We start from the raw sequence: 23,564 nt of genomic DNA, 5'->3' as shown, positions 1-23,564 counted from the left end.
ATGAGTTTGTCCTACCTGTAATATCCACACCGTGCTGCTTCTACGGAATGTGAGATGAAATTGGCTTAAGGCCAATACTAGTTGCAGGCAGTGCCTCAGCAAAGCCAACATCTCATGGCTTTAGTCGGGTATCAATATAACAGCCTGCAAAGAGCAAGGGAGCAGCCAGTTCTCCTCTCCTTTCCTCTCCCCCCCCGCCCAGCTTCCATACTGTAAGGCCAGTGCTCAGGAAATAACTGCCTCAGTTATTTCATGACAGACCAGGGAAATACCTCATGGAAACGTTTCCAAGTTTGACTGGACTTGATTGATGGCAGAATTGCCAGTGTGCTGGTGAACTCAGATGTGTTCTTTCTGTCAACTGCTCAGAATGTAAAGGCTTAATAGTTGCAAGGTATTGTTTTGAGATGGGCATTTTGTTTGTTTTTTAGGAAGCAAGCCCTGGGAATACCTTTGAAGACTATGGTGCCTGTCCCAGTGCACCTATAGAACACGGCTATCACACGCAACATCCCATCTCAAATAATGTAGGGGAAGTTGGAATGCACTGGAAACTTATTCCAATTACAGGTAACATGGGTTTTCACTCCTCTATTCCTACAAATAGTGAATGAAAACATATTCTAAAGGTGTGTAGCTTTCATAGATTTGTTCTTGGATCACATGTTGGTACACAAGCTCATCTGTAGCCTATGCAGTTGTTTCTTGTATTTGATTAATACAGAAATCTGCTGGATGAAAACAGATATTGGTGGAGAATGTTGGTTTGGCTTCATATTGACACAAATTAGAAATGTGAACACTTTAAAAACAAACAAAACTATAGTTTTGAATATGGATGGTGAAGAAACTGAGTTGGGGTTATGAGGGGCTTTCAGCAGTCCTTGCAGCACCACTGAAGCTGTGCCAGTAATCAATCAGACTGATATCCTCCCCTTTTAAGCAAAAAAACTTGTGTTCACAGATGCAAGATCAGATGCAGCTTGCAGTCCAACTCCACCAAGTCATTTGTGTCCAAAATAAGCTTTTTCAAAGTGAGGATTTTAACCTAGTAGCAAATGAAAATACTTGAATAATATGTTGCCCTGCTTGATTTCTAATTTAATTTTTAATTTGTAATGGAGGCATATCATGTTGTGCTTACCCTGTGTTATCTCTGGGAAAATGACTTGTATTCTGCTTTTTCAGTAGGCTTGGACTGTGTTGTTTTACTGTTTCAGGAGCTGTTAAATGTACTGTGCTTCTGTACCTCAGCAGACTGTAACACTTGAGTCTTTGGATTTAAGTTGGTTGGTGGAAGAGACATAACAGTAATGCTGGTTTTGGGCTGTGATTTGGGGGTTTTAGTGTATCAGTTGTGTGTGACTTTTGAGATGATGATGATGATGATGAACTCTTCCTCTGCAGGTCTGAAATCACCAGAAGAGCCACTGGAGTACTTGCCACCAACAGATGCACTTCCCAATGACCCCCGGGTAGTAAATCGACAGAGGAATTCTGATTATCAGTTTCCATGCTCTCCATTTTCAGACACACAGAAGGGGACAGCAGAAGATGGACATTACACAGGACAAGTGGAGAAACCTGAAGATCAGTATGAGCTGACAGATCACCCTTTTACAGCTAAGCATTCCATTAGTGCAGTAATAGAGACAACACTGTTAGAAGAATATAAGCTCTTTGCAAGAAAGATTCAAGAAATTTTGGAGCAAAAGAACATTGCTTATGTCAGTGGCATGTCCACACCAGTCCTGTCTGCCCAAGAGAGGATAATGAGACTTTCTGAACACATCAGTTTGCAGGCATCAGAGGTTTCTGTCCAAGAATATATAGAGACCCTGAGTGAAAAGTTGAGTAGTGTCATTTTGGCTTCTTCATGCATGAAGCAGACTCCCCCAGTCTATTCTAGTCCTGAGGCACTGGAGGTGGTGAGCAGCACTGCTCCCAGGCCTGTGCCCGACACGGTGGCCGTGTGCAGGGACAGCGACACGGCGCCGCTCCCAGAGCCACTGTGCAATAACCTGGGGGAAGAGCTGCACTCTCATGAGCAGCCTTCAGCAAGCCTCCCCCTAGGAAAGGAGAAAACGGATCATGGGAATGCTAAACCAGAGGATCAGACTTCTTCTGCTGGTGATCTCGTGGAACCACCAGAAAAGACTCAGAAATCCCCAGAGAACTTAAATGTTTCAACTCAACCAGCTTTTTCTGATTTTATAAGTCAGTTAAAACCTGAAGACTTTAACAGTTTGGTCAAAATTATGAAACATGTACAGAAAAACATTGTCCAATTTTATGTTCATGAAGAGGAAGAAAGTGTTCTCTGCAGAGAAATCAAGGTAAGTCTGTTTGAGTTCAACCTCTCTCTCGTGTCAGAACAGTGTGTCTTTCAAATCCACTTGTATGAAACTGGACTCACTTTCACTGTGAAAGTGAATTGTAAAAGTAGGCTGTCCTGTCCTATTTCTTCCTTGAGCTTTTGAGGTAGTCTTGCTTATATTTAGTTTTTACGTAAGTCTTTTTCTTAGAGCTGGAAAACAGAACAGGCTGGAGGTTGGTTCTTTCTGAAGATCCTGCCAGGGGGTGGCCTTACAGAAAAAAGATAATAAGGGAAGAAATGTGATAGCTTACCATTTTAGAAAGAATGTATGAAAAGTCACTCTATGTGCCTTTGGGTTTTTTTCCCTTCCCCTGTAATTAATAGTAGAGAGAACTTAGAGAAATCACTGTTCTTCTGTAGTTAAATGTGTAAGATGAAAGTTGAAAACTTCTGGCTTTTCTTGAAAACTCAGGCAGTTTGATACTGTCAGTTGGCCATGGGTATGTGATTTGATAGGAATGACTGACTTGCTGAAACAGCTGCTCTGTGTTGCTGCATCCTTCTGATGAATGTATGGGAGAGATAAAGAAGCCCAGTCCCTCTGGGATTCACTGATGTGGAAAACCTTCCTGTTGTGGGTGTCATCTGGGCACTGTTTTTACCAAACTACTTACTAACTTTTTCCTTGTCTCCTCTTTCTGTGGTGGCAGGAGTATCTTAGAAAGTTAGGGAATATAGAGTGCCATCCAGAGCAGTTCCTTAAAAGAAGAGCTGATTCAGATAAACTGTTGATCATTATCCAAAATGAAGACATTGCCAACCTCATCCATAAGGTATGTCCCACGTAAGTAACTGTGTGCTACAGAGAGCTGTTGCCAATAGTGAGATGAGCTCATTTGGAGCAGTTCCGCTTCCTTCCCAGCACAGCATTGAACAGTGCCCTGTGTTCAGCTGCTGTTTGAAGAAACAAAAGGGTTGTGGTAAAAATGGTCTTGTCCCACCATTCACCCGTAACTTCTTCCACCTCCATGCATGTGCTAGTGCGTATTTATTGTTAGTAGCTGCAGAGCTGTAGAGGCCTAAGTAGTTCTGCTTCTGGGATGCTCTAACAGCAGGTGAAGGCAGCTCTCAGATGACCTGAGCTATTCCTGATAGCTGGGGCTTAAGACCCTGTGCTGGACAGAGAGTAAAACTACTCCAAGTACTCAGTGTGCCTTTACCTTATTTCTGTAATGCTCCAGAGAGCACCTGCCAGGCAAGACAAGAAACTAATTTTTTGAAAATGTGTTTTGAAGTTTGGTGCCTGGCATTGGTAGGTAGGAGAGTTCTGTAGTTCCTTTTTCTGTGTGACCTCTGGTTACATCTCTGATTTCAAATGTTTTTAAACAGATCCCTGGCCTGGTGACTCTGAAGAGGCTCTCCTGTGTCAGCTTTGCAGGGGTTGATAGTTTGGATGATGTGAAAAATCGCACTTACAATGAACTGTTTGTTTCTGGGGGTTTTCTTGTGTCAGATGAATCTGTCCTTAACCCAGAGTCCATCACTACAGGTAGGTGTGATGCTTCTGGGAGCTTTAGAACTCAAATCCTGATACTTCAGTACCTGGGGAGGTCCCAAACTCACCACAGTAAAGGATCAGGTCTTCCAATTTTTGTGATGTTCTTTGAGAACTTCAGCTAATTCAGTCTCTGTCTCAGCTCAGTGACTTTCTTGAACAATATATGAACAGGGAAATTTTGTCTTCAGTTTGTATCACATTGTGTAGTTATGTCTCTGGAACCTTTTATTCCTTACTACTCCATCCACAAATATGCTATTTTCTTTATTTGAAATTGAATAGTTGATGAAGTTACAATTTAAAAAAATATTTTAGCAAGGCAGAGCATGTATGACTGGGGTCAGCTTTTAAATACCATTGCTGGGCACCTGAGGTACAGAACAGCAGCTCAGTTTTATGATACTGTTGTTGGCCAGTCTGCTTGGAAGAAAACTTGAAGTGAGTGGCTGCTGTTTGTAATTGTGTGACTGTACTGTGATGGAAAAAGAAAACAGCTTTTTGTATATACTGAAGCAGTATTTTCAGTCTGCATACCACAAAATTTAACTTTTATTCAATATCTCTATAACAGATAAACTAAAACAGTTCCTGAAGTTTCTGGAGGATCTCAATACGCCAGATGGGAAATGGCAGTGGAAAGTCCACTGCAAAATACAAAAAAAACTTAAGGAACTGGGGAGGTAAGTAGGGTTCTACAATACCAGCTGCTAAAACGCTTCAGCATTCATTATGCCCTCCAAAATACACTTAAATAGAAGTTACTCTTATGTTTGTCTTTTGATATTTGGACTGACCTTAAATAGTTTCTAATGGTGACCTTTCCCCCCCTGCAGGATGAATGCCAATGCCCTGAACCTGCTCACCCTTCTGAACACCTATCAAAAGAAGCACTTGGTTGAGATTCTGTCTTACCATAACTGTGATTCTCAAACTCGAAATGCTCCAGAACTGGACTGTCTCATCAGGCTTCAGGCTCAAAACATACAACAGAGACATGTTGTCTTCCTAACAGGTAAACACCACATTTGGGAACACCTCTCCCCCTTTGTTGATAATGGGTGCTAAATATTAATACAAACCCTTCTTTTATGTACTTAGAAAAGAATCTCAACTCGAGAGCGTTTTATGTTGATAATGGCATAGTGGTTGCTGCTGTTGATGACTTCATGTGTAACTTCAGAAGTCTCGTTGGGTATCACAACTCTGTTACTGAGCAGAACCACCTTCCTCCCTGCAGTGCTGGCCAAAGACAATCAGGTAATGTCAAACACACTTAAGCTTTCCTTTCCGAACTGCATGTGTGGGGGGAGGTCCTGGGACAGTGTGCCTTGACTCTGGTCAGTGAACACACAGCTGGCAACGAAAACCCAACTCTCAAGCTACTCTTTGTCTATTTGAAGTGATGGGGGAAAGGCAACTGGGGTGGAGCACCAGAGACCTTAAATACAGAAGTACAGGCTGAGATGGTATTTGAGGCACTAGACAGGGCATGTTTTCAGGAAAAGGATAAACTTACCTCTATCTACTTAGAGTAGATAAACTGTACTGAGATGTCAGTAATTGTACTCCTTTAATTGTCTGATCAAATACTCACCTGCTGTGTAACTTTAGATGCTGTTTTGACATTGCCCCCTTTGGAGCTGGGAGTTGGGATTTCCCAGCACTAAATATGAACATGGTGTGCAGAAGCTTTTAGCACCGAGTAACTGGACACTCCCACAGAGGGTTAAGTGTGTGTGTTGAGTAAGTGAACACGAGTGGCAGAAGACCAAGACTTAAATGCTGTTGGACTGGCAGACCTGAAGTGTAACACTGTGAGTAGTGTATGGCCTTTTTAACCAAAGTTTGTATTTCAATAGAATAGGTCTTTCTCTCTCTTTTAATGTAGTTCTTGTAGAAAAGGATGAAAAGGATGAGGAGGACATGTCTCTGGATTCAGGGGATGAGTTGTCAAAAATAGAAATCTGCACTGATGCCTCTAAGTTTGATACTCATGTGGAAGCTTTGCAGACAGAGGCCAAGGGCCCACATGGAGTAGATGCTAAAGAAAGCTGCTTATCAGTTACAGAGTTATCTCCTGAAGCACAAACTGGCCTTGTGGAAAAGACTTACAAAACTGACTTGGAAGAGAAGCAGCCAATTACTCCAGTTTCTACAACATGCTCTGCTGAAGGAGAAAAACACAATGCAGTTGAACAAACTCCTTTCAGTAACTTCCAGGTTTATAGCAGACAATTAAACATGTCCCATCAATTCAGCCACTTTAATGTACTCACTCATCAGACTTTTCTGGGGACAACATACCCAATTTCTCCTGCAAATCAAAACCAAGAAGGGAGCAATTATTTTCTATCTGCCTACACTCAGAGCATGGATACAGAAAAGTCATTATCACCTGGTGGCTGGGATAGCTGCTGTGATTCTTCCAGGCTATATTCAGAAAAGAAATGAACTCTTAAGTCTCTTTTTCTAAGTTGCTGTGGACTTTCCTGTTTCTAAAATGTTGGATTAATGATTTCTATTTTATTCTGGAACAAAATGTTTCTTGTTATCTCAGATGTTTTCATGTTCTATTTAAATTCCTGATGGCCTGTCCCTGTTGGAACCATCTGAAAATTTAAATAAATGCATATATTTTTTAACGTTTACTGTACTTGAATTATCTTGTTCGTTGGCACTTTTAAGTTTCTACATTTGTATCTGACCTGTTACCTAGGCTTCAGTTTGAGGTCTGTTTAATGTAAAGCTGAATGTTTGCCTAAAATATGTGAAAGAGCCAGTTGTTTTCTTTTTTTAACTGTAAGAGTATCCAAGTCACGTTTCTTTACATAAATATTAAAATTAATGTATTTATTTGACATTGACACAAATTTTGTACAATGTTTTTACATAGCTCTAAGGCAGTGTACTTATTTTCACGACTCTATACTGGATTTTTGGCTAAATACCTCAATTAGAGTAACCAATGGTGCAGTTCCGTTACAAAAAATCAAATAAACTCTTAATGCACAAGGGACTTGCTAACACCTGGCTTTGTCTGTGGTTTTTATAGTTTGCAAAGTACTTGGGGAACACCCAGGCTTGGTTTCATGCACAGCAGTTATTTGTTCATCTCACTTGGTGCTCTGTGCTACTGCAGCACCATCAGTGTCCTCCTAGCTTTTATCTGGCCACTGTAATTACTGTAATGAGAGGACAAACATGGGTTTAATGACTGTGGGAGTTCAATTTGCATCAGAAAAACCTCAATCCTCTCCCACTTCAGCTTAATGATTCCTGGGCTTTCAGGCTTTTTTTTGGTTTGGTTTTGTTTGTTTTGTGAACTAGCACTGGGGTAAGTACAGTTTTACCTGTTTCTTAATCCTGTCTTTTTAATTTCACATCTGCTGAGTTACCAACTTTTTCCCCCTCAGCGATTCTCTCTTACTTGGCTCGTTTTGTTCATCGTCCTCGGCCTGGGGCTTCTGGCAGGCAGCAGCCACAGTGAGCAGCTGTGGAGTCTCCACACAACCCTTGCTGCTGCAGTGCTGGTTTTGCTGAGACTCTTAACTTTTGCTGCTTGTCTTCGGGTTGTCCAAGTCCTGAGCTTGGGGGTCTTCCTGTTTGTAATTTGATTTTACTGCTTTTCTCTGGGATGTGTTGTTTGGTACCAGGTGAGTGTTTGAAACTATGTAACTAAACTCACAAAATTAGTAGGGACAAAATTACTGGTTAAAAAGGGCAGCTTTAAAAAAACCCCCAAACCCATGGACTTTTGCCTAAAGTTGATTCTTTCCCTCTATAAACAGTGGATTGATCTATTTGTTCAAGTTAAGAACCAGTACCAGACTAGTGTAGCACTTATTACCCTCCCCCAAACATGGCAAATAATCTTTTCTGAAAAAAAGAACTCCCTTGTATCAATGAATTGTTCCACATTGTGATGAACTGTGGTCTTAAAATCTGGGAGTACTGAATAGTCACTGTATAAGCCTAAAAGGTGGCTAAATACTGAAATACAAGCAGTTTTGTATAGTTAAAAACAAGCCATTCAGAATACATCTTAATCTTTTTATTTATCAAAATTCACACACTGAGTTCTACAAAAACCTAGGTAACAGGTTTCTTCCATGTTTTTGGTGGTTTATATTAAATTGACACATCTTTATTCTAAACAGACAAACCATCATTAGTTTAATGTATCTTCAATATAAAAGGTAACATGACCCTGTAGTCTATCAAAATTCTCATAATTTAATTTTCATAAAAAAAACTAGAGGTGGTTCATAATTAATTACAGTAGCAAAGTGCTGTGCATTTCCATTTTAAGAATTCAGAACATTGATAGTACCTCTCAAAACGGTGGCAAGAAGTTCTCTTGAGCTACAATGGGAATCAGAGTGTTCTCCAACTCCTTCTGCTTCTGCAGGAGGCCCTGAAATAAATAGAAATGTGAATGTTCTGTCTTCCTCATGCAGCCTGAACTAACGAAGTGTCATTGTTTCATAGTTAAAAACAATTTCCTTGTTAAGGCCCAATGGTTTTGAAATACACAACTTCAGAAAAAACAGTAGAACCTCACACACTCAAGGGAGAGGGAACTTCTACAGAAGCCTTCGTGACTGGCATAGAAGCCAGGCCAGTTTGCAGGGATGACCATGCAGAGGGAAAACAGACTTTTCCACTGTATGAAATTGAACTTTCTCATTCCTTTGTGCACTGTCTCTGCCTTTGCAGTGTTGCAGTGAATTCTTGTAGGACGCTGAACCCCAAACTTTGATGGGCATTGGCTTTTAGCCTTAACACAAACAGTACTCTTAAGAGCAGCATTGCCATTGGAACCAGAGCAGTGTCAGACACTTTAAGATACGGATTTGCTGTCAAAAGGTTCAAGGTTCCTGCTTTGTTAATGGTTCTTGTAAGTACTGATGATAAACCTGTCACAAAAAACCCTGAGGAAATGTATCCTTGTCTATCAAGTAATACATGATGTTAAGGATACAGGATGTTTTGTTCACTAAATATCAAGTAGCAGGAAACCAGCTGCCTAGATCTAGATAGGAGCCAGAGACAAATATGTGCTTGCCTAATCCCTATCTGTACTTGCTTAGCCAGCTTTTAGTTCCAGGACCTTGAGCATAATGACCATATAAGGAGGGGTCAACCAAAAGACAGCGGAGGATGACTACTAACCTTCATTCTGCGACCACCAAGAGGAAAAAAGACCCCCTAGCAGCAAGTCACACATGCACAGAATACCATGAAAGAGACACGTTAACCGGAAAAGAAACTGTATAAGAAGGAACTGGAACTGGCGGAAGGTGCGGCAGTTGGTGGAGCGGAGACTCTCCTGCCGCCCAGCGCTGTATTTGCCTTTGCCTTGCTTGCTTATTAATTAATAAAATTTTGTGATTGGCAAAATGGAGTTCCTGGATTTGTCACATATTTATCACACATGATAGAACTATGCCAAGTATGTGCATAAATTAAAAATAAGTCTTTTTACTGTAATTAATAGGATCATATATAGTGATACAATTGGCCCCTTGCTTTCCATCTATTTTAGACTTGTCAAAAATAATTTGGTACCATGGAGGTTTTCTAAAAAGCAAAGAAAAGTAAATTATTTTTCTCAGAGTTCCAAGGCCTTTCTCAAAGGTAAGAGTTACAAGGCTGCTGGCACAGCTCAGTACAGACCTAATGCATGACAGCAGCTCCTACAGCAATTTAGACACACATTCCTGGTGGCACCAAAGGAAAGTCAGCACAGCAGCCTGTAAGCCTCCACTCTGGCTCCTTCAAAGACAGCAGCTGCCTACTTTCAATCACTTGATGAATTGCTTTCTAATAATCAACAGGATCTGCTTATTTCTATTAATGGCTCAGTGTTTTCAGTCTCTGTGTCAATAATTATTATTTTTACAGAGCATTTCTTGTGTTTAGGAGCACATCACAAAAACAAGTTATAAAATAAACTGCCCTAAATAGACCAAGAGCTGAGGAACAAGTAACCCTGCAAGCTGGGAGTTCAGTGTTTATCCCATGGGTTGCACAGCTACTACGAAGGTGCACAGCAATGGCAAATAGCTCCCCAGGGAGCCATGGGGGTGTGTCCCCACCCAGCCATTGTCACCTGCAGCCCTTGGGCTGCTGCCTCAGGAACAATGGGATGCCTTGGCAGTGCTGACCTGGGGTGAGGAGGGTGTGCTCCTCTTTCTTAAACTTTGGCCCTTCTCTGTCACAAATAGTTCACTTTGCTGGGCTTATCCACTGACTTTTGATTTCATTGAGTAAAGTAAGTCTGTTGCTAGTTCTTGTTCCTGCTGTGACCTGAGACACAGGAAGAGACTTGCTGTCCTGTAGCAAATGCAGTGACAGACTGACCCTCCCTTTGCCCTCTCTTTTCCCTGGTGTTTTCCCTGGGCTCTTCCTGCACCAGCCCAGCTGTATTCAGTTCAGCTGTATTGGAGTTCAAAGACTAAAGAATGTTCAAAATTATGTGAATATTATGTGAATTTCCCCGGACAAAACAATGGCTAAATATGTTGTAAATATAGATATGTATGTATGTAGTCTGAAACTACCAGTCCACTCTATATCTGTATATATCAATGTAAAAAAGCAAGACTAGATTATCTTCTGAAACAGAAAACTTGGCTTTTTGTCTGTATTTCAGACAAAATTCTGCACTATTCGTACTTTCTCAATGAAGTAACTGATGCAAAACAAGTGTAACCTGTACATCAGGAGGAGTACACAATACTAGGTATAGGTATACAAGATATACTGAAGTTGAACAGTTCATGTCCTAAATGCCTTCTGCAGCTGGCAGGGTATTTAAAAAGGAACTCCACATGGTTTAAGTTAACTCTCTTGCAGAACCAAGATCCACTGAAAGACTAACCTTACTGTTACTTTTTAGCCACTGCAAAAATGACTTTAGGTTCCTGTCTTTTCTAGGCGTGCCAGCTTTAACCTTTTTAAGTATCCATGGCTTTTGTATCTGCAGCAAGCACAAAGATCAAATTGTACCTTGAATCTGGCTTCCATCTTAAGCAAAATGCCACTGGCAAGTGAAGTGAAATACAGAACATGGACTTGTATAAAACATGGACTTGCCCAAAGAAGGTGAATCATTGTAGGCTGTGAACAGTACAAGGACCCAGCTTCTACTGCAAACTGTAACTGTTCCACAAGGTCCCCAAGCAGGGACCTAGCCCTAGGCTAGGAGTGATAACTGTAACTGCTTCCCAAGCAGAGACCTAGCCCCGGCCAGCTGAAAGTGATAACGAGTGGGAAACTCCCAAAGTACCAGCAGGAAAGAGTGAAAATGCAAAGTCACAGGTTCTGCTAGAACAGATAGGGAACTAGAATGTAATCAGTGAAATAGATGTAGGTGGCCCATAACTGTAATGTGAACATCTCTGTGTCATAAAGGAAGATGTAGTTATTTGTGTTAGCTAGATTGGAATGGTGTGTTGTGTTTGTAAGCTGGAGATAAGAAAACCACAGGTTATGTAAAACCCCAACCCCCAGATGTGGGACTCCAAGATAAGTAACTGGCAGGGGTGGGGGGCAGATTTGTAAAAGTATAAAATGAACAACAGTGGGATGTGCAGATGGGGGTGCTGACCCCTGCGTGCTCCTGGCACCAGTGAAGGTGCTGTGGAGTAGATTCCTTTGGATCAGAAGCCTGAATACAAAATACTTAACAGCTGCAGATATTTAACAAAAATGTTAACAAGCAGGGAGGAGGACCAGATCTGATGAAACCAATCTGGAAGCTGTTAGAAACTGGCAGCCTTTCAGTGTTCCTGGGTCAGAGCTTTTCTTACTGACCTGGGGAGAGTTACAAGCCTTTGTTTGCACAAGGAATTTAGCTACTGCTGAAGCACTGTGTGTACGTGGCAGTGATGCTCTTTCTAAAGCACAAGTAATCAATAGCATTAACTGCTGTTAATTTTGCTGTGCTTCATTCTGTCAGGTTTTCTTCCCTTTATATTGATTATTTATGAAATTTTCCTCTCTCAAGGCAGATAAAAATCCTGCTGCTAGCACTAAGGCACTTTTAGATTGGACTCATTCAAAAGCAAGGGAAGATACTGGTACATGTTTATTTTCAGTGTTCTTCACAAAGAAAAGGCAAGCCTGAAGTAAATATTTTTTTGTCTTGCAGCCCTGTCAGGCAATTTAGAAGCACAAAAGAGAAGTGCTCATGTGCATGTCCAGACCTGTGGCTTCAGTGGCTGTGGCCCACACCTTATTGCCAACAGGTGGAGTATCAAATTCACTCAGGCATTAATAAGTAGATGCCATTACAGTAACTGACTACAAATAGAACAATGTACACAAACACACACAGGCTTTTATCTCAGGAGCTCATGTGTCTGTGGCATTAAACTCATTTTCATTTTCTTTACAGAAAACCTGGCTGATTGACAAATCCTGAGTTTTCTTTTTAAATGCTAATAAGTAGCAGCTGTCTTGGAAGGATTTTTTTAAGTGTTCACACTTCCAGTTTGCAAATTACAGTATTTTTCCAGGCCTGACAGGAGACTACCCCACCAACCTTTCTGCACCAACCCCACTGCTCTGTCCTGACCTGGGAACTGCAGAGGGGAAATCTCATTAGCAAGGTTCTAGTGTTGTGTTAAAATTCTATTCTTTTGGAACTGATCCATTCCCTACAAACAACCCTAACTATGGAAACCTGGATGCCAAACAAAGCCATTTCTCTTCGTTTCAGGTTTGCTCAGGCACTCCACTGTTTCATAGCTGATTTAAGGACTAATATTCTCTCTCTAAGTCCTGTCCAAAGGTGGAAGCAACACGTGAAAAGCAAAATTAGTGAAATGGAATAAAAGTGGAGGCCAGGGCTCAAAACATAAATAATATGATGGAAATTGAATTAAGATTATGATGTGATAATTTTTACTTCAGTATATATATACACAGGCACATTCATCCAATATATTTTTGCTTACCTGTCGTAATTTTGACAATCCTTTGAGAATTGCTTGTTGTCTCTCTCTGATTGTAACTACATCAGGATTGAGAAGAGGATCTCTAATGTGATCTGAGCTAAAAATCTGTCGTGGCATTTGGTAAGAATCTAAAAGTAAACATATATCAAATCAGTTAATAATATTCTTTGTTAATTTTCTTTTAATTTTAAAGCAGTAGATTTTGAAAGTTTGTGAAAATCAGGGGTTGGTTGCTATCAAGATTATAATCTCTACTTTTAAATGAAAACAACACTGAGATTCCTAAACCCCAATCTCTATACAGTTATGCAAGAAGTGCAATCATACTTCATGAAAGGTAAACAGACAAAAAACGGATAAAAGAATTTTTTTGTTGCTTTTCTGATTTTTTGAAACTTATCTCATGGTTTGTTATTTTTTGTTAATACAGAGTATAATTTGTCTGCACAGCCTTTTTTTTTGCACAGCACTGCTGCGACACAGAGAGATCACTGCAAAATTCAGTAAAAAGCAAATACGGAATTGGCTGAAGCTGTAAATCACTGTAACATCTGTTCTCCTCTCCATGAATCCTTTCAGTACCGTGCAGGTGTCGATGCTGGGGGTCCTGTGTTGAGGGCTGGCTCAGCGGTGCCTCAGGGTCGAGGTAATAAACCTCCCGCGTGCGCACGTAGGGCACGAACTGTGCCGAGGGAGGTCTCGCGGCCTCGGGGACGGCAGCGGGGGAGCTCCTCTGCTGGGCGTCTGCCCTGCTGCTCCTCTCTCTCCTACCATGGTGGTTCTGCACCAGGAAATGAGAAGCCTGGATCTGTCTTTGTTGTACTTGGAGTAATCTGTTCCTAACTGCTGGAACAGGTGGGGATTCAGACCTGTACGGAACAATCGCGGTTATAAAAAAGCTCAGACAATACTTCAGTAATGTGATTCATTTTCTCAAATAGCAGACACAAAGAAACCTTGGAGGACAGGATTTTTGTTCATTTACTCTGCTTTTATACCTGAAATCTGTCTGGTCTTGTGTGTTTTTAGTACTAAATTAGATGCATCTAAATTCTTTTTAAAAATCAGGAAAGAAAAGCATGTATATTTCAGCAATAATGTGCTTCTACATTTCATTAATGCAGAGTATTGACGTACCTTTCTTCATTCAAGTGATTCTTATGAAATTGTTCTTCCTAGGAGAAAATCAAAAAAGTCAAAAGTAAAACTGAAAATCTCCGTTTTTTTTATATTAAAAGCTTTCATTTTTCAGAGCAAGTTTGTTCTGAAATTCCAAAAGGACTGTTTAACCTGGGTTCAGGAGAAAGGTATTTATCAAAGATTTGCATTTAAGAGACTTGTAGTGCCTATGAAATAAATGAACAAATTACAAGAGGATTTGCCCCAATTTTCTGTCTTTGGCAGCTCTAAGCACTATCAAAAATATTATGTATATTTTCTTATGTTCTTGGCATATAAAAATTTATAAACCTGAAAGGTTCAATCCAAGATATTAAAGGAAAGGTCCAGAGTTTTGCTATTTGAAGGTGTGAGAAAGTGAGGTGTTTGTGCATACAGAGTGAGTAGAGGGAGAGAGGAAAGCCAAGAATACATTCAGTAGTATTTTCTTTAAAAGACTTTTTTCCAGCCACAAGCTCTATTGGTATAATGCTTACTGCAAATGGACAATGACTCCACCAAGGAGGATGCATTTCTGTGGCAATGGAGTACACATTCTCAATAATCCAGTCTCTTTGCAAAAATAAACATTGTTTTCTTGAGCAGGTACTGCTGTACCTCACCTGTCAGCACAACACAATGACTGGGCAAAAAAAAGCAAGTCAGTGATGTCACTGTGTCCTGCACACTGCTTGCAATCAAGCTCCCTGTTTACATAATGAATCAGTGTTAGTCTAGAAATGAAAAGGAATCAACACTTTGGAAGACTGAAATAACAGTAAAAACTCAGTCACAAAATCTGAAAATGTTCTGCTGCTCCTGATGAACAACAGAGTGCTGACACAAGGCTGAGCAACAGGAGAGCTTCAATGCTTTGGTTACATAACTGAATTCCCACCCAGGTAAAACTGAGGAACAAGAATCTTAAAAACACATCATTGTTCTCAGAGAGCAGAGGGTGACCCACCTTCCTGCCTCTGTGGCCCTTGTTCTTCCCAGTTGTTTCTTCCCGAGGTGAGAGAGACCTGGCTGAGTGCCCCCCTCTTCTTGTACTGAGCTGCCCAGGGCTGTTCCTTTCTACCAACTGCAGCAGCTCCATTTGGCGGCGCACTTTGTTCTCTTCCCTTTGTTTCTGCAGTGGTTTAGGGTACCTTTCTGAGGCTGGAATGTATCTTTTCCCAGGCTTGTTTATGTTCCAGTCAGGTCTTTTGCTGTATTTTTCTGAAGACTTAATTTGTCTTTCTCTTCTTGCATATTGCTCGTATAGATCACTGTAAATGCCACCAGTCTCTTTTCCTGAAAGTTTATTTTTATCCGTATACTGCATTTCCTTCTGGTATTTTTTACTGTTAGAGGTTTCTTTATATTCTATGGAAATATCAGGTGATTCACAACATGCAGTTCTTTCCTCAGCTGACTCAGTGTATGCTGAAGTATTATAGCAATCTAAAAAAAATTATTATATTTTAACTCCAAGTCTGAGCTATTCAAATTACTTGGTTGACTTTTGTATGTGTATCAATCTACCATTACTGATTTTATTTAAAAAATGGCTGCTACAGTTTTATAATGCTTTTCTATTCTTTTTTTCTGTGGAACAGAGGACCAGTAGAAGCAAACTCAGTAAGGAAGAGATAAAACACAGAAGACTGGAGAACCAAATCAAGTTACTTAATAAATTTGGACCTATGTGGCTTGTGACCCTAAGTCAACACTATATTCCAGACTGTGGGATTTGTAACTGGTAAGTAACAACTATACAGAAATACAATTTATTTAGAAGAATAAAGAGTGATAAATAGAGGAACAAAGTGATACACCAGCATGTCTGTGTCCGTGCAAGTATTTCTTTCTAGCTTTATTCATTGCGAGTAACAGTGATTTGGCTCAGTTGCACAAATGGGGTCCCCCTGCCTGTCTGGAGTGACTCAGGTGCGGGATCTGTACCTGTCTGCACCGCGGTGTCCCTCCGAGGAGAAGCCTGCTGCTCAGGGGGACTACTCTTCACACCATCAGGGAAATCAGTACTTTGTGCTGAAATGCCAGAATTACAATTTTCAAACTGTGTATCACCTGAAAAGTGGCAAAATTGTTCCATTTAGTAACCCCAGTTCAATTTAAACCATGCTACAGAGTTATCAGGCTGTTGTGGTTTAGAGCTCAAAGCACTACTGAGAACTCTGGTTCAGATCCCAATACTCGCCCTTTTCCACTGGAAATCTGACAGCACATAGAATATTCCTGTGCATTCTTTATACATTTCTTCCTTTATGTAACACACTATTTGAAACTTACTAAAACACAATATTCTCCGTAGTTGTTAACGTTTCTATTTTTTTGAAAGGTAAATAAATTGTAATGAAATTTGGTTTGTGAAGCAAAGGAGCTGTTTCTAACTCAAATGCAGACAGGAAAACAAAACCAAAAAACTCCAACCCCAGAAACAACTTGCTTTCTAACACCAAAGGAGCAGGCAAACTGAGTATGAGAAGACTTGTACTTGCCACTACCAAGATTGTTCTGAAGTTTTGAAATGTCATGTGCCTTCTGAGCCAAGTCTGGAATGTGCTGTTGTTGTTTTGATCCATGGGCTAATTCCTGAGCTTTTTCCATTGTCTGATAAAGCTCTTTGGCTTTAAGAGTTGCAAGTTCCTTAAAAAAAAAAAAGAAAAAGTTAAATATGTGATCATTTATTTTCATTTATTTTGAGAATAAAATCTATTGGATTATTTAATCACCATATAATCCTCAAGGTTTACATATATTCTTATTTAGAGAAAATATTTTTTTTCAAAACTAAAACTAGTTGAGTAAGTGCAGTACGTAACCTATAATTTCTATGATCATAAATTCAGAACCTCTGGTGTACTAATGAAAGATCTTCAATCCTAGCACTAAAAAGTGAGCATTTATATCCTCCAAGTTATCTGGATATTTATTTCCTTTCTAAAAAATTCCTCTTTTTCTAGATGCCATCTGATGTCAGCCATCTGTGACTTCCTGTAACACGTGGTTTAATGAAATGAAAGGTGCCTAAACAAAACTAATAAACCCCATTTTCCTCCTGCTTTCACAGGAAGGAGTCAGTAAAAGCTCCCCAGCAAATGTCAGGGGGTTACTGTTCCCTGACTCAGTGGGTTCAAGATGCAGGAGACCAGGAAAAGGAAAATCTCATTTCCAAACTGTTATGAGCAGCTGATCCCACTTCCCCCTGCATTTGCAGTTGGAAAGAACAACTGGTGCTGTAACATGTAGCTGAGCAATTACAGAGAAGGATGACTTTCCCCATGTTGTACCAGTCTGTTCAAGAATCTACAGGCAGATGCTACACATTTCCATCCAGGAAATGCAGAGAAATCAGGAATCCACATTTCTGCAGGCTTTGAAGAAGACTGTTTTTGGAATCACCTTGTCTTATGACACCATGGAATCTGCTACTGTTCCAAAGAGGAAGCAAACAATAATAGCTGCTACTGTGCCAAAAGGAAGAATGAAACGTCAGACCAAGTGTTTAACCTTCCACAGAGGTAAGAACAGATAGAAATGCAAAATCTGTACCAACCAAAGGTCAAAATGTACTTTTGGTTTACCTTTTATATGAAAGCACTGTGTAAAGCTTAGCAACAGCTACACAGGGGAAACCTGTAGAACTTGAATGACTTTTAAATTTACTTCTCCACACTATATCCTAAGAAGTCTTTAATTCAGACTGAAAGCACATTCACTCAGATGAACTTATGGTACTGAAGCACCTTAAAAGCATCAAGTTACCAATTACAATAATTGGATCACATACTTTGAGGTATTTTTAAATTTTACATTTCCATTTTAAAATGGGTGTTTCTGCACTATTTAAAACTACATTTCTATTTTTGCCAGTTCTTTAATTTCTCTTCTTGAAAAGGCCATTGTTAAAAAAAACAATCTGGCCTTACTCTTGTATGGTGTGGTAAGTTTATTAATTAAAAAAGCAGATTTTGGTTTCAAATGTCGACATTTTGGATAGTTTTCATTTTCAAAATGATGTGGTGACACAATTTTGCAGGTGAGGAACACGAAACATTTTCCTCAAAATTCAGTATTATCACTGACTATCTACACTAAAGATAATGCAAACCCCACCTCCTTTTGTTTTTGTTTCAGCATTTCTTCTTCAAACTGTTTCTGCAGTTGTGCTTTTTCTCGTGCCAGGCGCAGTTCTTCCTGTTGTTCTTCCCATTTTCTCTGCTCTTCCTCCAGTTGTTTCTTCTTCCGTTTTTCTTCCACCTGAGCCATTATTGCTTTCTGGCAGGATCAGAAAAAAAAGGCAAAGTAAAAGATACAACATTAAAGTAATGTAAGGTATTTATTTGTGTATTTTTGTATATGTGTAGAATTGGATTTGAACAAGTGAAAAAAAAAATTCAAGACAATTTATTTCAAGCATTCCTGGTTCTGTTTCTGGAAAACCACCAGCCCAATTGAGCACTCTGAAATACTCAGAAAAAAGAGCTTTTTATGTTTTAGAAAATGCTTTTTTTTTTCTTGTAAAGAGATGAAGGTCTGATTTTCACCTTATGCACATACGGTAATCTGTAGGAGCCCAGAGTGCCGAGAATATTTCTCTGCCTGTTTTTAAGGGTTCTTACCCCCCTGAACAACACTGTTTTAGCTTCAAACCTTGGAAAAAATTACCAACAGTCAGACAAGAACTAGAAAATACAGTGGTGTGAATTAGGTGATAGACTACTATGTAAGATTGTCACAGGGTGAAAAATTTTGAGGTTTTGGGCTTCTCTTTGTAGTAAATAGATAAGAGTAAAAATATCAAAATGGAGGATTGTTGTTGTTCTCTAAACCTTCTTCTTCTACTACTCCATGTTCTGCAGTAAAAGTAGTCTGGGATGATTGGATAGAGAATTCCGCAGTTCCTGCCCGTGTTACTGAATAATTGGTAGGAAAGTGAAAATAATGTATGTTTTTAGTAACTATTGGTTAAAATGTCTTTGAAAGGCTGTAACACCTTAATAATCTTGATAGAGAGGCCTCACTCCTGCTTTTCTGTGCTCTATGCTGTACCTGGGTCACGCTAGTGCCTCTGTTCCTCTGATAAGACTTAATAAACAACTATCTGGAAGCATTGAAACTCAAGGAAAAGTCTCGGTTAATCTTTGAAACTCCTTGCAAGGATTTTCAGCAAATTCTCTCCCATCCAGAGGGACTTGATTTACGGCACGGTAAAGTGTCAGTAATCCAAGAGTTTGATCCAGCAGAGCAACAGTATGACCAGAACAGTCTTTTTACATTTATCCTGAGACTTCTTCACACCATGCTAGAGACACCAGCATGCAGATACACATTGTCAGAGTGCCACAGAGGTTATGTAAATGTCAGTAAAGCAGATGAAAGACTAAAGATTCATGGAGTGGCAATCTGTAAATATCAGTCCTCCGTAACAGTGGAGACTGAAGGAAAATGCACACAAACCTGTTAGAGCTCTAAAGACTCAACTGTACATTTTTTGAGGCAGGAATTCAGTTACAGAAATGCAATAATCTTCTGCAAATATTGAAATAGAACTGTAGAGTCTGACTGAAGGAAATACTGCCAAGCAATGTACATGTCATCTAAAGCATAAAAGTCAAGTGCCTCCCTGAATTCTGGTATTAAATCTCATGCTTTACTCATGAGACAATACCTTCCATCCTTTCTTCTTATTAAAAAAGTGTGAAAAAAAGTGTAAAACCAAAGTCTACCTGATGTTCCAACTGCTTCTGCCTTCTCCTGTCCCTCTCCTCAATCTGTGCAGGGTCCAGCAGAGCTGTCATGGAACGGAGAAAACTGTGAAAAAAGGGACATGTAAATGTTTTTAATCATTAGAAAATAATCCTAAAGCCTTTCTTAATTGGAATCAGTTAGATTTCATTTTCATATTGAGGTTCTCTCATTATATTAATTATAAATCCACACATAATTCAAAAATTATGAAATTCCTTTTATTAAGGAGAAAAGTAAGGTTATTTGCAGTAAATTTTATTAATGAACAATATAACCACTTGCGCCTTTCAACAGTGAAACAACAGGTACTTAAAAAAAAGCAAAAGCCAAATCAATAAGATCCAAAGATCAGATTAAAAGAATCTTATTTAATTTCTTTTTTTTTTTAATTTCTGAGGAGGTACCAGAAATGTACTGGTTGGGAAAATAATTACCCTTACAAAGCTTACTCACCTGACTCTCTGACTTTGTTCCAAAGCACCACTTTTAGCAGCTTTTTCTGCAGTTCCCACCTGTAAAGGCATGAGGTTGCCTAAAGCTGCAGGTGACAAAGGGTGAATGAAAGCAGTCGGGTCCTTGTGGTCAGGTGACAGGCAAAGACTTTCAGGCTTTCTGTACATTCCATGTTGTGCATTAGCATTAAGGTGGTTCTTAAAAGAATCAAAATGCATTGCCCATCTGTCATGCTCTTCTGCCTAAGTATCAAGCAACAAAAAAAAAGTATTCAATTACACTGTTTCTGTAAGGTGTGGTTAACAAAACAGAAAATACACGTTTTGTATAACAGGAACGTTTGAAAAGCTACAATGCAGACAGCAGTTAATTCCTTAAGTGAGAAAACAAGTGTCTCAGTTGCTTAAAATGCAAGTCAGATCACAAATTATAATGCTGATCCATACCTGGTCAGCACAAACATACTGCCACTACATTTTCATGGAAAAAAAGAAAAAGGTCACTCCCGGGTTCCTGCAGCCCTCCTCCCACACCTAAAAAACCCAATTTACAAAGGAAGCCTGATCCCTTCAACAACTTGGGAAAAGACACGACTTGTGTTGTGTGTAGGTCTGCAACTACTCCTGGCAGCAAGGCTGTCTTTGGGGGATGAAAAAAGGTAAGGCTATTTTCTTCAATACTTTCTGGAGAAGTGCTTGCTTTTAAACTTTTTTAAACTTTCAGGAGTGTGCATGTGTATTAAAATAATATTTCTAGAAACAGGATTTAAGCATCTCTGTGACACACTTTACTTGTCTTTTCTCATCTCCTGTAGTCTACACAAAATTTCTTTTTCCTAAGTGTCTAGCCGTGGTCTCTACACCACCTTGCAAACCCAAGTGCTTTTACAAATGGTGGAACAGAGAAAGAAAGTGTAGCACTACTACTGCCTCCATGCCTGCAGCAAGCTCTCTTACCAGACACTGAAATACTGAACAGCCACTGGCTCAATGTCCAGTAAGTCCATCCTTATGGTGAAAACCTGGACATGCTGCAGGAAATCCCATCTTTGTTGCCACTTCACTAATTACATCTTTTATTTCTTAGAACAAAACTGTAGAGAAAGACTTCTCTTATTTCAAAAAGTCCCTCTAAACCACAGATACCTTTGATAAATTAAGTTTTTCTTCTATTTTTCGTAATTTAGCTTCTTCCTTCTGCTTGTCCAACTCTTCAAGCCACTTCTTCTGTTGCTCATGTTTCAAAGCACTAAAAGGTCGTTCCTGTGGCACAGCTTCCTGAAATAAGGTAACAGCTAGTTCTTGTACAAAAAAATTAAGTATCTTGTCTACCACATAATAAAGACTTGGCAGAAAGCTCGGCCTTCAGTTGGTGAGCAAAACTGGGCCCTTCTCTTGCACAAACAAAGGATGTACATTTGTAACTGCAGCAAGTGTCTGACTGCTGACAGAAAGATGAATTCTTTGAATATTACTTTAACTTGAACCATCAGCCTCTCACTCCAGAAAACCTTAGTTATTTGTATCATGAACAGAAATCCCTTTTTCTTCCTGTGGTTCACTGTTCAGTCTGTGTTCCAGGTAGATTCAGCACCACAATCAAATTAGCAGTACTCTGTCTCAAATTAAGGAGCTACCATCTTCATTCTTCTGTTTCTGCTTCTTAATGGATGTCTATATTATTTAATAAACTCCAGCAGCACTGAGAACTTTCAGTGCCACCTGACCAAAAACTCCCTTCAGTCACTGCCTACCAGCCTAACTCAAAACCTACTTCTTGAACCTTCTGCCATCAGTATCTTTTATTTGATATAGGTTCCCACTTCTCTATTTCTTCAACACGTATTTAAAAACTAATTAATACTGCTTGGCACACCTCTAGTACTGTTCTTCACATCAGCCTGGGAAGTGCTGTCTTCAAAGCATTGATATTTTGGTAAACATTCATTCAGACACAATTATTTAGATACAGCAAAAAGGTCTGAGGAATTCTTCTAATTTAAAATAACTATTGGAGACAAACATTTGTTGTTAATAAATAAGTAAAAAAACCCTGCATGCAATTTAAGATCTCACCCTGAAAGCCAATGCTGTGCAACTGCCAGCTGGAAAGTCAGAAGAACTGAAATCAGAAGACTGCCCAGCTGGAGCTCCTGGAACATTCAGTGCAACTCCATCAGGCTCTGTGGCTAAAGCAGCTGTACAGGCAGAGTTTTCCTCAGTGCCATGAACTGAATAAGCTGGAAACATTGTCTGCAAATAAAGGGACCATTTTAAGACTTATTTAGTTCACCTGTTTTGTTTGTTAACAAAATTATACTTCTAGAAGCTGCTGTTCATTAAAACTTCTGCCCAAACTTGTAACTAAGCGTCTTTTATCCACTATTTATCAATTTTGTGGATTGAAACAAATTCTTATGGGGCAGTCAAAACTTTGCTAGGAATGCTGAATATGCCACCAAAAAAGGTGCAATTTGCTTTTGCTGGAAGAACTGATAGCAGATACAACTCTAACTTCTGTTTAACAGCAATAAATTTCACTGGAGAAGTCTCTTGTGAATATAATATATTTATCTAACACAGTGTTTTCAGAATGACAGCTGACTTTTAAAAAGTCATACTGCTATGCTCATTATGTAAGCAATCAAATATGTGTGAGAGCTCATGAACAATGTATATAATTATATAGCCAGGAATTACATTTGAGACTACTCCTCAAACAGAACAAGAAAAGATTTATACTTTTTAGTCAGGAATCCAAATGAAAGGACAGGAATGGGTTGTTCAGGTTACAAAGATCTTAAGCTGAGAGGTTACAAACTGGAGCAACAAGTGTGGACCAGGGAGATGCAGCAATTCATGCCCTGAGAGGGCTTAAACCACCAGCGGTATTGGATTCTACAGATCTGTACAGATTTGTACAGATTTGTACAGAAAATAAAATCTTCTATTAATTAGAAGTTAAACTGTTCTGCAGCAGTACTGGGGAAACTGTGTGCTCTTGTATTTCTTGACAGCCTTACCTGGTCTGGGTCAGGTGTTTCCACTTTATGGGTTTTATTATTGCCAGGTTTTGCCCAGAAATCGCCCACGTTTCCCTCCAAAGTTTCTTTCAGTTTCTTCTTCAGTGCTACTTGTTCATCTTAAAAAAACAAAACCAAACTCTAGCAATTACTAGAGTTCCTATTACAAACAGTATTTAGCAGTTTAAAAAACTGAAAAAGACAACAATACATGTCTCCCCTGTCATTTGGACTGTAAAATGGACTCAAACAAGAGTTGTCACCATTGTCTGACCTCTCAGTCATGACCTTGCTCTTAAGAGCAAAGTGAGTGTCTGCACAGGTAACTGGGGAGTC

At 39.6% G+C, this 23,564-nt stretch overlaps 2 protein-coding genes across 14 annotated transcripts in view; one reads left to right on the top strand and one right to left on the bottom strand.

Moving 5' to 3' along the window:
* FAM208A (family with sequence similarity 208 member A) overlaps window positions 1-6,901 on the top strand; it is a 24,135-nt gene extending 17,234 nt beyond the window's left edge. The window contains exons 16-24 of one of the 4 annotated variants that reach the window (XR_001861413.1): window positions 432-570; window positions 1,408-2,336; window positions 3,028-3,150; window positions 3,707-3,866; window positions 4,447-4,555; window positions 4,709-4,887; window positions 4,974-5,132; window positions 5,487-5,689; window positions 5,938-6,029. Coding sequence is in view for 3 of the 4 variants with exons in the window: in XM_017732442.1 (XP_017587931.1) it covers window positions 432-570; window positions 1,408-2,336; window positions 3,028-3,150; window positions 3,707-3,866; window positions 4,447-4,555; window positions 4,709-4,887; window positions 4,974-5,132; window positions 5,764-6,326 (2,361 nt within the window). In the remaining variant the exon portion in view is untranslated. Of the gene's footprint in view, window positions 1-431; window positions 571-1,407; window positions 2,337-3,027; window positions 3,151-3,706; window positions 3,867-4,446; window positions 4,556-4,708; window positions 4,888-4,973; window positions 5,133-5,486 lie in introns of all 4 variants that reach the window. The other 3 variants (XM_017732440.1, XM_017732441.1, XM_017732442.1) reach the window with 3 other exon arrangements.
* A 1,003-nt stretch (window positions 6,902-7,904) lies between these two features.
* The window catches only part of CCDC66 (coiled-coil domain containing 66), a 21,232-nt gene continuing 5,572 nt past the window's right edge, over window positions 7,905-23,564 (bottom strand). For 7 of the 10 annotated variants that reach the window (XM_017732447.1, XM_017732444.1, XM_017732443.1 and 4 more), the window contains 13 exons: window positions 23,229-23,347; window positions 22,282-22,458; window positions 21,352-21,483; window positions 20,207-20,448; window positions 19,732-19,816; window positions 18,119-18,280; window positions 16,501-16,648; window positions 15,944-16,069; window positions 14,964-15,442; window positions 13,976-14,013; window positions 13,421-13,707; window positions 12,839-12,966; window positions 7,905-8,289 (listed from right to left, as the gene is read on the bottom strand). In XM_017732447.1, coding sequence (XP_017587936.1) covers window positions 8,209-8,289; window positions 12,839-12,966; window positions 13,421-13,707; window positions 13,976-14,013; window positions 14,964-15,442; window positions 15,944-16,069; window positions 16,501-16,648; window positions 18,119-18,280; window positions 19,732-19,816; window positions 20,207-20,448; window positions 21,352-21,483; window positions 22,282-22,458; window positions 23,229-23,347 — 2,204 coding nt within the window. In that variant the 3' untranslated portion in view covers window positions 7,905-8,208. The remainder of the gene's footprint in view (window positions 8,290-12,838; window positions 12,967-13,420; window positions 13,708-13,975; window positions 14,014-14,963; window positions 15,443-15,943; window positions 16,070-16,500; window positions 16,649-18,118; window positions 18,281-19,731; window positions 19,817-20,206; window positions 20,449-21,351; window positions 21,484-22,281; window positions 22,459-23,228; window positions 23,348-23,564) is intronic. The other 3 variants (XM_017732449.1, XM_017732445.1, XM_017732450.1) reach the window with 3 other exon arrangements.

This window comes from Corvus brachyrhynchos, unplaced genomic scaffold, assembly GCF_000691975.1.
Source record: "Corvus brachyrhynchos isolate BGI_N302 unplaced genomic scaffold, ASM69197v1 scaffold4, whole genome shotgun sequence".
NCBI lineage: Eukaryota > Metazoa > Chordata > Aves > Passeriformes > Corvidae > Corvus > Corvus brachyrhynchos.
Note: the sequence above shows the minus strand (reverse complement) of the source record. Positions and strands in the feature narration are given on the sequence as shown.